At 65.8% G+C, this 16,421-nt stretch overlaps 7 protein-coding genes across 7 annotated transcripts; 2 read left to right on the top strand and 5 right to left on the bottom strand.

The window, feature by feature from the left end:
- Window positions 1-21: 21 nt before the first annotated feature.
- On the bottom strand, window positions 22-514 carry EMIHUDRAFT_237953 (hypothetical protein; the record flags this gene model as incomplete). The annotated part of the gene is made up of 2 exons (XM_005777382.1): window positions 22-381; window positions 458-514. 2 exons carry the CDS (start codon window positions 512-514, stop codon window positions 22-24), a joined length of 417 nt encoding a protein of 138 aa, XP_005777439.1.
- Window positions 515-921: 407 nt separating this feature from the next.
- EMIHUDRAFT_237952 (hypothetical protein) lies at window positions 922-1,587 on the bottom strand (the record flags this gene model as incomplete). The annotated part of the gene is made up of 1 exon (XM_005777381.1): window positions 922-1,587. One exon carries the CDS (start codon window positions 1,585-1,587, stop codon window positions 922-924), a length of 666 nt encoding a protein of 221 aa, XP_005777438.1.
- A 170-nt stretch (window positions 1,588-1,757) lies between these two features.
- On the top strand, window positions 1,758-2,237 carry EMIHUDRAFT_237951 (hypothetical protein; the record flags this gene model as incomplete). The annotated part of the gene is made up of 1 exon (XM_005777380.1): window positions 1,758-2,237. The coding sequence occupies one exon, from the start codon at window positions 1,758-1,760 to the stop codon at window positions 2,235-2,237; it is 480 nt and encodes a 159-aa protein (XP_005777437.1).
- A 1,632-nt stretch (window positions 2,238-3,869) lies between these two features.
- On the top strand, window positions 3,870-4,996 carry EMIHUDRAFT_443706 (hypothetical protein; the record flags this gene model as incomplete). The annotated part of the gene is made up of 2 exons (XM_005777379.1): window positions 3,870-4,380; window positions 4,466-4,996. Coding segments are annotated over 2 exons (739 nt in total), but the record flags the coding sequence as incomplete, so codon positions are not given.
- A 320-nt stretch (window positions 4,997-5,316) lies between these two features.
- On the bottom strand, window positions 5,317-6,755 carry EMIHUDRAFT_237949 (hypothetical protein; the record flags this gene model as incomplete). Its single annotated transcript, XM_005777378.1, has 4 exons — window positions 5,317-5,514; window positions 5,779-5,935; window positions 6,023-6,086; window positions 6,458-6,755. The coding sequence occupies 4 exons, from the start codon at window positions 6,753-6,755 to the stop codon at window positions 5,317-5,319; spliced, it is 717 nt and encodes a 238-aa protein (XP_005777435.1).
- A 527-nt stretch (window positions 6,756-7,282) lies between these two features.
- EMIHUDRAFT_443703 (hypothetical protein) lies at window positions 7,283-8,824 on the bottom strand (the record flags this gene model as incomplete). The annotated part of the gene is made up of 2 exons (XM_005777377.1): window positions 7,283-7,880; window positions 7,952-8,824. Coding segments are annotated over 2 exons (1,367 nt in total), but the record flags the coding sequence as incomplete, so codon positions are not given.
- Window positions 8,825-9,593: 769 nt separating this feature from the next.
- EMIHUDRAFT_237947 (hypothetical protein) lies at window positions 9,594-13,399 on the bottom strand (the record flags this gene model as incomplete). Its single annotated transcript, XM_005777376.1, has 3 exons — window positions 9,594-11,634; window positions 11,856-11,995; window positions 12,254-13,399. 3 exons carry the CDS (start codon window positions 13,397-13,399, stop codon window positions 9,594-9,596), a joined length of 3,327 nt encoding a protein of 1,108 aa, XP_005777433.1.
- Between the last annotated feature and the right edge of the window lie 3,022 nt (window positions 13,400-16,421).

Genomic DNA, 16,421 nt, shown 5'->3' with positions numbered 1-16,421 from the left:
CCGTCAAACCACTCTCTGCTCCTAGTCCTCGTACTCGGGTCGAACGTAGGTCTTCGTGTTGAAGACGTACCAGCTCCACATGCTGAGCGCGAGCAGCATCGAGCGCCGCACGTTGCGCAGGTAGCGCGAGCGCAGGAGCCGGCCCACGGCAGCGACGGCCGAGCCGATTGCACCGCCGTGCGCTGCGGAGATGAGGTCGGCGCCCTCGCGCTGCCTCCTCCGCTGAAGGTGCGCGCGCATGTCACTGACGATCCCGCCGTTCGCCAGCGACCAGCTCGAGTCGCCCACCGTCTCGCCGTCTGCTCCGGCGAACACGTCCTCGGCTGCTCGCTGCGGCCGCACAGAATCCCCGTCTGACGCACCCCGCGCCACTGGATCCGCCTGCGCGCGACACGCAGCGCACGGGCGCGTGGTTAGTGGGGCGCACGGGCTGGTGCGATGCGCGATGTGCGCGCACCGCGGCAGTGACGGCGACGAGCGCCACCGCGAGCAGAGATCTCGACGCGGGCCACATATGGCAATAAATAAATAAAACGGCATCCATGAGATGGGTAAAAAGGAACAGGGCGCCCTGCGGTCTTTGTGCAGGGGGCGACTAGCCGGGGTCGTCCTCCTGATGGGGGACTAGCACTAGCCGTCTTCCACATGGTCCCTCGGGTCCCTGTTGCTCCTAATCTCTTTTTACATCCTCCTGCTGATCTCCGCAACGTCCTGCTCCCTCCCTCGTCTCGCCCTGCGCGACTGCTCCGCCTCATGGCAAGCGAAAAAGAATTTTACAATTAACTTCGTCGCACAACACTGGGCACGGGACGAAAAAGAAAAATCGTGGTCAACTTCAACATAGCATCCCTCCCTTGGGTTGTCCGTTTTCTTTCTTTCTTTCTTCGGGATCTAGGGATCCCTACGACTTCTCTCTCTTTCTTATGCTGGAAGGTTGCGGAAGCGGCCACAGGTGTCCTCCCAGCGGTCCAGCAGCGGCTGGATGCGCCGCCGAAGGCTGCGAGCCTGCTGCTCTCGAGGCCCACCACTGACACCCACCTTGCGCCACGGCTTGGTTTCACCCGAGAAGTGGATCACCCGCGGCTCGCCCCAGCGCGACCTGCCCCGGATGGCGTACACCCGAGCAAGGCTGTTGAAGGTGGAGGGGAGGATGCGCACTCCGGATGATCCAAAGAGCCGAAACGCGTAGTTGAGCGAGTTGATCGCGCCCTGGTCGCTGCCCTCGCGCGACGCGACCTCGCCGCGAGCGATGCGCTCGAGTACCAACCTCTGGAAAGCGGTTGCCGTCGGTAGCGGCCGCAGCGACATGACGCCGCTATTGAGCATGTACTTGCACGGCGGCAAGGCACCGCCGACCACGCTCTCGGAGCCAGAGGCGCTGCCGGAGGCGCCATCGATGGGTGCGTGTGCGCAGTCACCACATCTCCAGGAGCGCTCGTTAAACACTGGGCGGCCTCGTTCCGACGTCTCTGCAGCGTCGGGCGGCGCCCAGCAGGTGTAAGCTTCCACTCCCGCGTTGAGCGCTGCGGAAAGCGAGACGTTGTGAGGCTGCTCACACAGGCTGTCGATGCTCTTCTCGACCAGCATGTCGGGGTCCAGCCACACCACCCGGGAGTAGGGCGAGGCGAGCACATTCAGTTCTTGGGCGTCGGCACATTGCTGAACAAGCTGTTCGACATGTACCTTCCAGGCAACTCATGGGCCGACTGGTGCGCTGAGCCGAAACGCACACAGGGTACCCATCATGGCTCACTGACATGGGCTGTGGTTTCAGGTACAATGGCGAGGAGGAGCTTGCCACTTCCTCCTTCAGCTCGCCATCAGCATCCAAGAAATTCAAGGCGTCTGCCACGCCACCAGCATCGACAGGCGTCTCGATGAGCGCACAAGGCGCATCTCTTCAGTTTGCGACGCCGATGCACAAGGCGCTAAATGGCGCCCCCTCATCTGCGTCGTGGGCTCCGGGCAAGAACTACAAGCTTGGCCAGCAGCCACCGGACATGACTCAATTGATGATGGCCGCAGCAGCACAGGAGGCCCTCGACAACGGCGCCTCCGATGACGAGGCCGTCGAGGCGGCAAAGAACGCCGTTTTACTCGGCTCCAACCCGCGCGCCATGCACCTCACCAGCATGGACACGGGGGGCATGTCGGCAGAGGAGATCGCCATGCTTTACAAACCTCCAGCCCGAGGGCTTTTCTCCTCGCTGCCGAATCCATTCACCTCCTTGTTTTAATTTTGACCACGACTACTGCGTTTCGTTCGGCTGATTGTGTGTTGCGGTGCATGAACATGAGGACTGTCCTGCGGACCCACTAGTGTGGTCGTTCGCGGCGCCACGGGCGACGAATCGAGAGAGCCGAGACCATTTACAAAAATAAAATGAGCCGCGGTTTGCGACGGTTTCCGAACGAAAGCCTCAACTCGCTTTGGGGGGGGGGGGGGGGTTCTTGTGCGGCGAATCACCACGCACCACATGCGCAGCTCTGCTAGAACAGGCCAGCAAACGATGTCACCGTGGTTTGCTCCCCGCCGTCGACGGTTTGCTTCGAAAAAGTATAGTGTATACCGAGCGAAGAGCGAAGTCCGACACTCGAGTCTCGACCGCTGCGTCACAATCTCTCGGCGACAGCGAGACACCCTCACGGGTTGGGCAGCGAGGAGAAGAGTCCCCGGGGACTCTTATAGAGCGGATTTTAGGCGGATATTTGGCATACCAGTCAACAGAGTTTTAGTTTGGCGGGTTATCGCCTCGGTAAGTGTCCGGGACTGCTAGTGTGGTCTCACCAGGCCATGGACCCGTCGTCCTGCCGCCTCGGAACCATTACGGCCCGCTGCCTAGTCGTGACCGCTTGGAAGCGAAATTGAGCGTGCTCAGCGCGAGCGGCCCTAGTATTTCTAATATTTCTAAGGCTGGGGGCTGCATGCTTGGACCCAGACCATCGGCACGGGCCTAGGAACGATCAAGGTCGCCTTCTTCACAACTGCAAAGAGGCCCTACGCGTGGCGTGAGAGAAGCTTTTAGCTTCAAAATGGGAGAAAGGGGAGAGGCGGGAGGGGGGGGGGGGTCTCTTAGGCCCCTAAAGGCACTAGGGGTACGCGCGGGCATCGCCACAGACGACGCCGTGGTTTGCTGCCCGCGCCACGCGGGGACGGGGGAGGAGAGCGAGCAGCAGCCGGTGAAGGGGCGGGCCGAGGTCTTCTCGCGGACTCCGCGCGATACGGCGATGCCCGGAGCGCCTCCGCAACATCGTCGGGCTCCGAGAAGGGTGCGCCCGCCGCGCCGCGTGAGCGACGGCAGGCCCATGCAGGTGCCGGAGTGACATCGTTTTTTGGAGCCCGCCTCCACAGTGTAACATGACATGATGACCCCACGATCAAGACAAATGTCACGGCTAAGCGGCGAATTGGTCGCCGGTTCCTTTTGAGCTCTCGTCCTAGCTCTCGTCAACAGTAACACACGACACAACACCACTCACCAGAGTGCGTAAAGAATTATAACTCAGCGCTGAGCGCATCGGCTCTGGGGGGTGAACATACAGTACTCTTGATGAACATCGTGTTGTGTGGGTGCGACTGTTAGATCCAAAGTTAACGGTTTGTTTGCAGCTCTATCATCAGCGTTGTGCGCAGGCTCTCAGCGGAAAGGGGGGTATTTCGGTTATTCACTCCGGGCCGGCACGGTCCACGGACCCCCGCGGCCGACACCCCGAACCCCGTGCGTCAGGAGACGGCCCGAGCCGTTTGGGACAAAGTTACGTAAGATGCCAAGCTGTACGATACATCACAGACTTCGACCCTGTCAGCAGTCTTCCTCGTGTACGTAAGAGCCAGTGAAACCCTTGGTTATTTTTGCGTTCACCACAACAATGTCGGCGATCGGGATGATTGCGCTCCTCGCCTGCCCGTCCAGGGTCGAATTGCATGCACATCGTCCCACGCCCGTAAGGCATCGATCCCGCAGGCCGGTCGCGATTGCCATCCAGGGTGATGTCGTGATGAGCGCGGCTGACACCATCCTGCGACGAGCCCCGTACGCCTCGGCCTTCGCTGTCGTGGGCGTGAAGGCTGTGCTTGCCGATCTGCTCGCACAGACGCGAGAGCGCAGACTCCAGCCTGTTGGCGCGCGCGTCGTCACTTGCGACGATCTCTCCTGCGAGGAGATTGAGGTCGCCGCACCGTATTGCGCGCGTCGCACGCTGGCCTTCTTGCTGTACGGCGGAATCTATCAGGGGTGCTTCCAGCACTGGCTCTTCAACCGAATGCTGCCCGCGCTCGTGGGAGAGGGCTCTGACCTGCGCACCGTCCTCTCCAAGGTCGCCGTGGACCAGCTCATCCTCACTCCCTTCCTCTGCCTGCCCGCTGCCTACTTGTTCAAGGTGGGCCCAGCGCTGCATCCACCTCGCTCCTGCAGAGTTGCCCGTGCAGAGCTGCCCTGCCCCACAGAAGCGCCCTGTCTCGCAGGCGCTAGCTTTCGGCTACGGCGCCAGGCTCGCCCTCCGCCGCTACCTCGCAGACGCGCGGCGCGACCTGCTCGCAAAGTACTGGGCGCTCTGGACGCCCGTGCAGTGCCTCACGTTCGGCGTGGTGCCGCCGCAGTGGCGGATCGCCTTCGTCGCCGCGGTGAGCTTCTTCTGGCTTATCGTGCTCAGCTCGATCACCGCGAGGAGCGACCCGCCGCCTCTGGACTGACGCCTCTCGTCTATTCCTTGTCACGCTGTGCATTACTTGCCCACACTTGGTGTGCATACTGTTGTCGTGCGCGTTCGTCGTATTGCACTTGGCGGTGTACACATACGTAGTACATGCAACGGTGCGGGGGTGTGTCGCCAATTGCGGCTGTGTACTGTTCGGCTGCATGCCGGCGTGGGTGGCGCAGGTTGAGGTTCGTCGAGACTTGCGGCTGTGCGTCCGTCGTCCGTCCCAGCAACGACCTCGCCCACACCCCTCCACCACGCTCCACGCTCTCCCCAGGGCCAGGCGTCCGTGTGTGTGGGCAGCGTGTGGCTGTGGGTGCTTGTATCCATACCGTTCAAGTGGTGTTGCGTGGCATGTACGATGTACACGTGTGTAATAGTTGATCGAGACCTTAAAACATGGCTGCACACGTCGTCACCCCCGGTCGGTGACACTGCTCACTGGTACGCGGGGGGGGGGGGGGGGCAGGCGGAGCTCCAGAAGGCACCCTGCGCTCCGACACATCTCGACTCTGGACTGGTGCGCACGCACGAGTCCGGGCGCGTACCATCACGCGTTCGTGGGGTGGGTGGAGACAATAGAGAGAGAAAGAGAGAGAGTCACATTCGCAACCCCGCTCAGAGGTCCTCGTCGTCGTCGTCGCCTCGCCACGCGGGTCTCACCCCGGCCGCAACCCTCTCCATGTGCAGGCGCGCGAGCATCGAGTTGATGTCGGCGTAAGCCGCGGGGGGCGAGAGTTGCGCGGTGCCCCATGCGGGAGCACCGCCCCTCGCCAGCAGTTCCGCCGCACTGCCCGGGGCAGCTGCTGCCGCCGCCTCCCACGCTCGCGCAAGCCCCGGGTGCGGAAGCCACTGCTGCGGGTGTGGCTGCTGCAGGTGCGGCGGCAGATGCTGCTGCTGCTGCTGCTGCTGCTGCTGCTGCTGCTGCTGCTGCTGCTGCTGCTGCTGCTGCTGCTGCTGCTGCTGCTGCTGCTGCTGCTGCTGCGCCGCCAGCAGCGCATGGTGCGGGTGGTACTGCGCCGGATGCCGCGCCGGCTGTTGGGGTGGGGGCGCCGGGGGGAAGATTGGGCCGAGCGGCACCGGCGGCGTGTCCAGCGGCTCGCTGCGGTTGCACGGGAGGACCGGTGAGTTGGCGCGCGGGAGGCGGCCGGGAAGCGGGGGCGCCCACCTCGAGTTGATTCGTAGCCGCTTCATGTCGATTGTCTCGCTGGCGGACGAGTCGGGCCGCTGACGTTTGCTGCGAAAAGTGGGGCGAGCCGGTGAGGAGAGGGGGCGGCGCGGGGGTCGGGCGGCGGGCGGCGTGGGGGCGGCTCACCCTCCGCACCGCGCCTCCCAGCGATCGGCCATGAGAGAAGTCGTCCAGAAGCCCGCCTCGAGCGGCTGGGCGGCTGTGAGAAATAACGCCCGGCCAGCGGAGCTGGGAAGAGGACCGCCGCAAGCGGCGTGGCGTGGAGCGGTTGAGCATCCCTCCGGGGGCCCCTCTGCGCCGGGGAGGCGTTGTTGGAGGCTAGGACGCAAGCGTCCGTCGCCCTTTTCAAACTCGGGGCCCACTCCGCTACGCTCCGACCCGAATTCGGAGGGCCTAAAAGTTTAAGGTGTTGCTGCGCAAAAGGGGTCGGACACAGGGCGCAGCTCATGCTAAGAGCTAGAAGGGGAGCTAGAGAGAACGACTACCCTGTCCCGTTATTGCGTACACCAACACCACAAAAGCTCTCTCTCTCCTGTCCTCACTCAGAGCACAGAGGGGGGTCACAACTACCGAGTCTCTCGACTAGCTGCCACGTTGCCGACCGAGAGCGGATCTCCTCCTGCTCCGCAAGGAGGGTGGCCAAGGCTAAAGTCTTGCCGGAGCCGCCGGGCGCGTTGACGACTTGGAGAAGGTCGCCCTTGTACTTGTACTTGTAGAGATGCTCGAGGGGGTGCTTTGTGGGGCGGTGCGCAGCCAGGCCAGCAGTGAGGGGAGGCGCACCCTCACTCTCCTCGGTTGCAGAGCTCGTCAGAGGCTGCGTCACGACGGGAGGGTCGCGACAGCAGTCCTCGGGCGAGCCGACGCGCATGTCCAACCAGCGCTGGGACTCGTTGTGACGGCAGACGCCGGCTGCCTCTCCAACCGCTTCTGCAGCGTCCTTCTTTGCCCGTGCATGGGCTCGATCCGATTCCGCAGCGTGTCGTCCCCAGCGGCGGTGCTGCGCGGGAGGCGGCCGCGGGCACGCTGGGCTCGATCAGCTTTCCCTAGCACGGATTTGGCGGACGTTCGTGGCTTCAATTTTACGAATGTCTTGGCACCAGCTGAAGGCTTGCACGTCCCACATCGCCCAGTTCGTGCACGGTATTCGGATTTTGCTATTTGCTCGTGTGGGGGTATATCGCAGATTTGTCAATGGTACCGCGTCTGCGACGCGGGCGCCTTGCGGGCAGAGCCCTTAGCCACCCTTTTATCTTGCGCGGTCAAAATTATGTATGTAGGAAGTGAGTGCAGAAGATTTGGGGTAAGTTGGCTGCAAACGCGATTTTTTCTCTAAGACGCACAACACTGTGCAAAACGGCCGCACTTGACGTTATAGAGGTTAGTCGGGGGTTTTGTGTTCTTTCCATCGCACCATCGATGAAATAACTCGCTGCCCAAAACGACGATACTCGGCCAGCCGGCCCGCAGCTCTACGCGCGCGGAGCTGGCTGACCCCTCGCTCAGAGCAGCCCGCCCGACTTGCGCCAGGCGAGGCCCTCGCTCTCGCTCGCCATCGCCATGAGCACGCCGCGCATAGCCTCCGCGGCGTCGGCGCCCATGTCACGCGGTGCGCAGAGGCGCGCGGAGACGAGCCTGGCGGCGTCGGCGCGCACCTTGTGCTCGAGCGGCTCGAGGCCGAGGAGCTCCGCCTCGCACAGCGCGCGCTCCTCCTCCTCCTCCTCGCCGCCCTCGGCTGCTGGCTCGCCACCCGCCTCGTCCTCCCACCTGCCCGCACACTGCAGCAGCCGCGCCGCGCAATCGGCCAGCAGAAGCTCGACCGCCGCGCCGTCCTCCTCCTCCAGCCGCTGCAAGTTCGCCTGCGAGAGCGGCTCCGCCGCCGTCGCGTCGGCGACCACAGCCTCCCAGTTGGCGATGATCTTCTCCGCCGCAGCGAGGGCCGCGGCGGCCGAGGGAGCGGCCTGTGCCGAGCGCCTGAGCTCGAGCGCAGCGGCACCTACCCGCAACACCCTTTGAGGTCTGCACGCGGCCCCTCTTACGCCTCCGGCGCCTCGCTCCGCGGTGCGCCGTCGGCGCGGCGCGACACCGCGCGCTGAGCGTCGGAGAGGGTGCCGTTGGTGGCGAAGATGCGCTGGAAGGCGGCGACGGCGGCGGACCACGAGTAGGTGTCGCCGCGCACGCGTGCGTAGGCAGGCTCCTCCGCCATCGCCACGAACCACCCCTCGATCTGCGGCCAGCGAGGCGGCTCTCCCTCCTCCGGCCTCAGCGCAAACCCGGACGTGAGAGGCAGCTGGACCGCCCACCGCTCGAGAAAGGGCAGGTAGGTGGCGTCGGCGAGACCGACCGAGCCGCCGCAGATGAAAGGGCCTCCTCCCTCCGCGATGGCCGCGTCGAGCGCGTCCAGCCCGTCCTCGAAGGCTGCGCGGAGGGAGGCAACCTCCTCCTGCGTCACGCTCGCGTTGCGGACGGCGGCCGCGAAGCGGAAGCCGGCGGAGGAAAGATTGCCGGCCTCCGCAATGAGTGCCTCGGCGGCCGCGCGCTCTCCGTCGGGCGGCAGCATCGCCGGCTCTGGGTGGAGCTCCTCGAGCCGCCGCAAGATCACATCCGACTCCCAAACCACCTCTTCCGTTCCGCCGCTGCGGATCTTGACTGCTGGCACGAGGGTGGTTGGGACCATGTCCTTGTACCACTGTGGCTTATCGCGGAGGTTGATCAGCACCTCTTCGTACGGCAGGCCCTTGGTCTCGAGCTGCAGCCACACTCGCTCGCAGAACGGGCACCATCCATTCGTGTCGCGGTAGAGCGTAATCGCCGGCGTGGGAGCGCTGCTGGCCGGGAGCCGGCGAGCGAGCGCTGCCCAGCGGGTGGGAACGGCGGGCACCATGGGCATGGCGAGCGCCGTGGTAACTGCCAAGCCGATGGGGATGGCGATGCCCATGACCGCGGTGTGGGAGGGTGGGGGGGGGGGTGGGGGTATTGGGGAGGGAGGGAGAGGGGTCTGGTCGGGGGTAATTTTTCTTTTCTTTTTTTGTCCTCTCTAATTGCACGTTTGACAGACCCGATCTGTGTGGACCGCCCGAAACACCGATGTTTAGCGGGTTCGAGCCGTCACACAGTGGCTGCCGGGGTGTGCCGAGGGGGGCTGGGTGGGCGGTAAGCCGTCATTGCCCGGCGTTGCTTGCAGCGCTCTAGGTGGTAGTCGTAGTGGCGGCGCTCCAAGAGTGGCGCTCTTGGGAATTTCCGCTCCCCCCCCCCCCCGCAAGGCGCGAGACACACACGATGCTGTTACGGCTGACGTGTTTCCTCTCCTTTTGCCTGCGTGCCGACTTTCTGTCATAGTCGCCTTTTAGTCCCGGCGCGCTTCGCCGCTGCGAGCCTTGGGGCGTCGGTATCATGCTTATGTCTTGTGTTGCACGCGCCGGATCGCTCCTTGTCATGTACTCGCCACCGAGGGGTCCCTTCCCTCTCCCAACCGCTCACCGTGCGAGCCATACACGTCTACCCTCGCGTTGCGACGCGCAACCCTCCCATCGCCAGTCACATCCACACGTATACAAGTGCGAGCGTCGTCGCGGCACGCCATTCTCCTCTCTGCGCCATGCCGCTCCTCCCTCCCCAGCCTCGGCTGGTCGTCTCGGCGCGCCTCGCGCCCGCATGTACTCGAGACGCTACGTCCGATATCGGCGCGCTCCATAGGTGCACGATGTCCTCAGGCGCGCCTCGCGCCCGCGTTTGCCCGAGACGCTGCCTGCGAGCTCGGCGTTCCCCATAGGTGCACGACGTCCTCAAACGATAGGTCCTCTGTCTGCGAGCCGCCGCCGTCGCCACCGTGCTGCTGCCGGTGCGCGCCGCTTCGCAGCACCCGGCGAGGCAGGGAGCCGCCGTCGGAGGCACCACCCCCCGTGGCCGCGCCGGCGTGCAGCGCCTGGGCCAGATCCAGCGTGTCCACCTCGGCCAGCGCTTCGAGCGCTGCCGCTGCCTCTTCCGCATCGATCCAGTCCTCTGGGTGCAGGCCCGTCGCCTCCTCCTCCTCGTCGCCCCCGATCTCCGCGCGCCCGCCCGTCCGCTCCCGCTCGTCGGATGCCGCGTCCGTGCTGTCCGTCGTCGCACTCGGCGCCACCGTCGCAGCCGCCCCGGCATCGTAGGCCGCGTTGCCGATCGTCGCGCGGCCGCGTAGCGCGTACCACACGCCGTACGATTCCGCGTCGCTCGCGCCAAGAGCCTGCGTCGCGCCCGCCGCCATCGGCTCCCCAGCGACCAGCGTGGCCGCACCCGCGCCCCCCCCCTCCCGCCGCCATCGCATCCGCACCTGCGCGGCGCCGCAGTGCTCGCAGCGCAGCTCCTCGAACTCCTCGGGCGAGTCGGGCCAGTGCATCTCCAGCCCACTTCCCACGCACCCGTCCGAGCCGCACTCCAGTGAGCATAGGCCGACGCAGCGCTCGCGGACGTGCTCGTACGCCGTGCGCCGCGTGCGTCCCCTGGGCAGCACGTGCAGTGCGCCCGCTCGCAGGATGGAGCCCTGCAGAGGCGCGGGAAGCTCGCGCAGCGCACGCAGCTCGAACGTGCGATCGCGGCGGTCGAGCCCGAACGCGACCGCCTCGTCTTCGCCTCGCGGGGCCCATTCGTGCGTGCACATCATCGCGCGCCGCAGCGCCGGAGAGGTGCGCAGCCGCTCCTGGCCCTCTTTGTACAGGCGCAGCCGGTACGCATCGACCGCGCGCTGCCGCGCCTTGTTCCGGCGGTTACGCACTCGCAGCGCTGCCGCCTCATACGACGTGGCGCAAGCCGCGTGACCGGCCGCGCGCGCCATCACCTTGAAGTGACGTGGCAGCGTCGAGACGGAGAGCAGCACCAGCAGGCTGCGCCGGGCCGCGTCCAGCTCCGCCTCCGCCTCCGACACCTCAGCACAACCCTCCATCTCGGCGCGCTCGGAGCAGCCCGCCGGCAGGTCACACACGCCGCGCACCCCGCTCGCCTCAGGCACCCGCGACGCGGAGAGCGAGTCCAGCGGCGCCCGCTCGACGCTCTCGATCGGGCCCCGCCTCGCCCAGTACGCGCCGAGATCGCGTGTCCGCAGGTCCGCGCGGTAGACAAGGTCCATCGTCCTCGAGTTCACGTGCCGGTGCCCCAGCACCCTCGCACCCACCTCGCCCTCGCCCGCCGCGACCGGCTGCTCGCACGCGTCCTTCCGGAGCGACCACGCGCCCACCTGGTGCCTGTTCATGCCGAGCGAAACGCCCGTCTGGATCAGCAAGTCGCAGACCGTCTTCACCTGGAAGCTCTCTGTGAACAAGAACCGCCCGGTCGCGGTGTCCACCGCCGGGAAGAGCGGCCGGCTCAGCGCCGCCTCGTCCAGCACCCAGCCGTCCTCGCGGCACGCACGCACCAGCGAGAGGAAGCTCTCGTGGCCTGTGTCCTCGAGCTCGAGGCCGGCGAATCCGCGTGGGTCTGCCACCTTCTTCCGCAGCGCCGCGGCGTCGGCGCGGCTCAGCCGCGCATAGCACCCGCGGAAGCTCCCGCACCTCAACAGCAGGCGGAGCAGCGCCAGGGTCCCGATCCGCAGCATCTGATCTGAGTCGGGGGTGATCGAGGTGCCGAACGCGTAGTGTGCGAAGTACTCGCCCTTCTTCCGCTTGAACGTCACCTGCATCCTGCAGAGCGCCCGGAACGCGCCCTCGGTCAGCGCGCCGCCCAGCTCGTTGTCCATGTCGATCCGCAAGTCGCTCATCCGAAGCGGCGGTACCTCGTGCCTGCCGCATCGCGCGTCGGGGCTCGGGGTGAGGGGTGAGGCCGAGACGCCTCCGGCGGTATCAATCCGCGTCCTACGCGTCGCTTCACGCCCCCTCCCCTCGCCTCCCGGGCGCCTTCCACCTCACCCGTGTCCCTCATCGCAACAGGCGCCCGCCCCGCTGGCCCTCGGGCGCCCTCCACCCCACCGTGCCTACGGGTGCCGCTGGCGGTGGGTGCGCACCAGTGACTGGTAGTGTTCGCGAGGTCGTTCGCGTCGTTCATCGTCATCCCGGGCCGGCAGCCGGTCTGCCTCGCGAGGCACACGTACGCGCTCATGATGAAGGCCACGTTCACCTCGAAGGGCTCGGAGAGGTGCGCGTCCTGCAGCAGGTACTCCCCCGTCTGGAACAGGTGCTGCTTCGTGCACGGGCGGGTCGTCCCCGCGCGCAGCTCCGCTTCCACCTGCCGGGTCGCGTCCGCGCTCGCCTTCGCGCTCGCCGCCTGCTGCTGCTCCACGCCCTCGCCTCGCGCGACGCTCGCCTGCGCCGCCGCCTGTCCCGCTCCCCTCCCAGCCTTCTCTGCAACCTGTCGCATCCCGCCGCCGCCGCCGTCGAAGATCCCCATCACGCGCCGCGTCACCCAGTGCCAGTACTGCCTCGCGTCGGCCGGCATCGCGGGCCACAGCTCGCGCCAGACGTGGTTTTTCATGTGCTGCAGTGCGACGTACACCGTGTTCGAGCCCCGGCCGCTGCGCGCCGTCGCCTCCGCCTGTCCCGCCGACTGCTCCTCGGCCAGGTGCCAGCTAGACGCCCTCGACTCGACGATCCGCGTCGTGGCCAGCCACTTGCCGAACTCGACCGTCCACCGCATGGTCGGGTGAAGGCCGCGGGAAGTGCGCTGCATCGGCACCGACAGGCCGTCCTCCGCCAGCTCTGCGAGGTACTCCCTCAGCAGGCGACGCACCCACACGAGATGACGCGACAGCGTGGCGCTGTGTGGCGTCAGCATCGGCGCGACGTCGGGCCGCCTGGCCTCGCGCTGCTCGGCCTCGTCCCGCGTGCGAAGCAGCTCCATGGCGGCGCTGCGCCGCACCCTCCTCCGCCCCGGCCAGTTGAGGTCAGGGGCGGAGCCCGCCTGGCCGGTCGTCTCGGCGGAGCCCGCCCCGCCGGTCGTCTCGCTCGCCCCGCCGGCCGTCTCCCCCCGGGCGTTGTCCCACCTTGTTGGTCTGGAGGCAGCCAAGCTCGCGCCGTCGCGGAGTGCCGCGTCGCCAGCGCCAGCGCGGGCGTGCTCTAGCTCTGGCCCCGTGTCCGCCACCCTGCGCCACTGCTCGTCGTCGAGCACGTGCCAGTACCGGTCGCCCTCGAAGTTGGTGTACTGGACGCGGTGCACGAGCCGGCCGTCGGTGTCCTCCGTCCGCTCCATGATGGTCCCCGGCCACCACCTCTCCTCCCCCGAATCCTCCGCGAAGATCTCGACTCGCGTGCCCGTCTCGAGGATCGCCTGACCCGCCTGCCTTGCTGCCTCGTCCACCATGAGCCGCTTCCGGCGCGACTTGACCGGCTCCGGCGCCTTCGGCAGCAGGTAGTTGGGCCCGCTCTCCTCCACCGCCGCGAGCACGACGGACGCGCTCAGGTGCTCCACCGCCCCCTCCTCGTCCGGCGGCGGCTCGAACGCCCTCATTCCCGCCTCGCGCTCGCTCCTCTCGCGGGCCGATCGCTCGTGGTGGGCGTTACGCCGGTCGACGCCGTCCCCGCGGTGCTCCGCGGTCGCCGCCTGCGGCATCATCGCCGCCCAGGCGTCGCTAGCAGGGGCGTTCCGATGTGCTCCGATGTGTTACGACTCGCTCTCCAGCCCCTCCGCAGCTGTCACGCTTTTGGTCGAAGGGATACCCCCCCCCCTCGAACCCCCCCCTGACCCCCCCTGGACGCGTCCACCCTCCGTCCAATCGAGCCGATCCCTCTTTTACATACACTAAAACCTCTCGCCTCTGCACGAGCGGCCAATCTGCGGCGCTCTAGGCATGCTGCAGGGGCCGGAGGTGCGCATCCTTTGCTGCCCATACTCCCCATATCTCCCCATATCTCCCCGTATCTCCCCATATCACCCGACCTATGCGTATTGCACTGTCGCTTCTTCCTGGGTGGTGCGTCCGGTCTGGCTCTCGCTTGCCTACTCACCGTCTCCTTGTCATTGGGGCGGCGCAGCTTCTTTGCCGATCACAGATCACCAAATGGTGGAGTTCAGTAGTACTCCGTGCCCCGGTCGGGGAGTCCCCAGTCGGGGCAGCAGGGAAGGCTGGCAAACAGAAGATGGCGCCTCGAGGGTGGGCAGACGATGCAAGTGTCGATGGAATCGTCAAGGTCTTGCTTGCACCCAAGTTCCGCGGCCGATGCCTGGTCCGCCAAGTAGACAGTGTCCAGGTAGAAATCCGACGTTGCGTGGACAGGCTCCGTTGCGGAGCCAGGGAGGTTGACGAATGCCAGCAGCCCCCACCCGTCTCCTTCTACACTTGCCTCCCAGTCCGGCACGTCTGTGCAGAATATGTACTTGCCGTTGCTTGAGCTCAGGGTGAAGTCTTCGCGATCAAAATTTTTCCACGCCTTGATCCGGTTAGGCTCGCCTGGTCCTGAGTGGAATGCTGCAGCGAGATTTCCGAGACCCAAGAAGCTTTCGGAATCGCCCACGATCTCGGGAGCGCCGCACGAGTCCGGAGTCGGCGGCACGAACATCTCAAAAACTATGTTCGAGTAGCGGCCACCTTTTGATTCAGGAAGAATGAGATTATTGCACGTGGCGGGGTCGCAGAGGAGGTCGAGCGCCCGCCCGCGAGGAAGCGATGCCTTGTACGAGAGCCCGTTCGTTTGTCCGCATGGATCTTCATACACCGCCTCCATTGTGCCAGGCGCGGTGATCCCGTCGTTCCACGGGGCGAGGCTCCAGCCCCCTTCAAGCTCGTCACCCAGGATGGTGAATGTCTCGGCGTGCGCAAGACCAGGTAGCGAGAGTAGCAGGAAGGGGTGTAAGCGCACCATATACGCGTGTATGTGCGACCGTTCGCGCGAGCGCCCAGGCAGACGAGGCCAGCGCGGGGGGGATGGAGTCGCTTCTCTACCGCCGGAATGATGACGAGGAAAGCCTCCGATCGGTTCTCACGCCCCGGCGGGGGGGTGATATTGGATGGGCACCCCGTGCCGCCGCGAGAAAAGGGCCTGTCTCTTCCCGCGATGTGTCGCGGACAAACCCAAGTAGGAGCGGGTTCGGGCGCGCGGGTTCCTCTTCATTCATTTTCGGGCGAGGGGGTGGCACCACGCCGCGTGGGGCGAGGGGGCAAGTGTGTGTGATTGTGCGGGGGTGCCGGCAAGAGAATCGCGTCTGACTTACACAAGAGGAACTATAACACATCGCTAGTCATGTACAATCATGAGAACTGGGTCCAGGCTTCATAGCGAGGTGGTCTCCCAGTCTAGCGCACCTCGCGCCCGGCGGGCGGCGCGACCTGTCCGTCCACCGACCCCTCCGCCAGCGCGTACGCCACCGCCGCCTCCACCGCCGAGTCGAAGAAGCCGATGAAGATCTTTCGTCCGTCCACCGTGTGGTACGCCGTGAAGCGGCCCGACGCCCAGGGAGGTCGGCGGCCGCGCGAGCCCGACGCCTGCTCCTGCTTGCGTACGCCTGCGTAGCCGGTGCTGCTGCGACTCGAGAGGTGCAGCCGCCAGCCCTGCGCCTCTGTCACCACCGCCGGCGCCTCCCCCGCGGGGCCCGTGTGGGATGGACCTGCGAAAGCGCGGGGAAGGGAGAGTGCATTGAGAAGGCAGAACCTGAGCACAAGAGGGGGGCTTGCTCGCGAGCCTTGACTTGCATCGACTTGATTACAACGAGTCCAATCGAACACGGGGTCTGGCTCTCCGGCTCAAAACCGCTCCGCATTGATCGGCAATCTCGCATCAACGTCGAGCAATGTGGGGCACGAGTATGGGAGAGAGGAGTGCGCAACGGGAATGCATGTGGGGCAAACGGATCAGCAAGTGAGTGGACCACGCGCCAGCACCGCACACATCGGCCAACGAGTGCGTCCAGCGCATGCCGTTCTCCATCACCGTCTTGTCGATCGCCCGCGCGTACGCCACTGCCGCCTCCACCGCGGTGCCGAAGGAGCCCGCGAGTTTGTTACGCCTCCCGTCTACCGTGTACTGCGCTATGAAGCGGTTGCGCTTCTTCGACACCCCCCTGTATCCGGTGCTGCTGTTGCGGGAGAGGTGCAAGCGCATTCCCTCCGCCTCTGCCACGCACGCACGCCTTGCCCTCGCTCGACGAATTGCTCGACGAGTGAGCGACCTTTCGTCAAACTCATCCCACTTACGCTGCAGAAAGCCAAGCGTTGCGCGATCCGGCTCTTCCCGTTCCGTTGGCCTGCTCGAGAATGACCTGCCCCGAAACTGCATGACAAGCGGCCGAAGTTGTTCGCCGAACTCATCAGGAGGGGGCGGCGGACCGACCTCCGCAACATGGGTCTCGGCCTCGATTGCATGCACGGCCTCGGTTGCCAGCCTCTCGGCCTCCAGCCTCTCGGCCTCCTGCCGACCCATGCGCACGCCCTCCGTCGAGCGGGAGGGGGACGCGCCAGCACTCATCCTCACCTCCGCCATTCTCTTGCGTCTAATGGTGTTGCGATGCGGCAAGCAATCAAACGCGTCCCACTTGGATCGCAGAATGCCGAGAGTGGCGTGGTCTCGAACTTCCCGTTCCGTTGGCCTGCGCGAGAATATCTCCCCCGGAACTGCATGACAATCGCCGAGTGCTCGCCAAC

Source organism: Emiliania huxleyi (genome assembly GCF_000372725.1).
Source record: "Emiliania huxleyi CCMP1516 unplaced genomic scaffold EMIHUscaffold_260, whole genome shotgun sequence".
Taxonomy (NCBI): Eukaryota; Haptophyta; order Isochrysidales; family Noelaerhabdaceae; genus Emiliania; species Emiliania huxleyi.
Note: the sequence above shows the minus strand (reverse complement) of the source record. Positions and strands in the feature narration are given on the sequence as shown.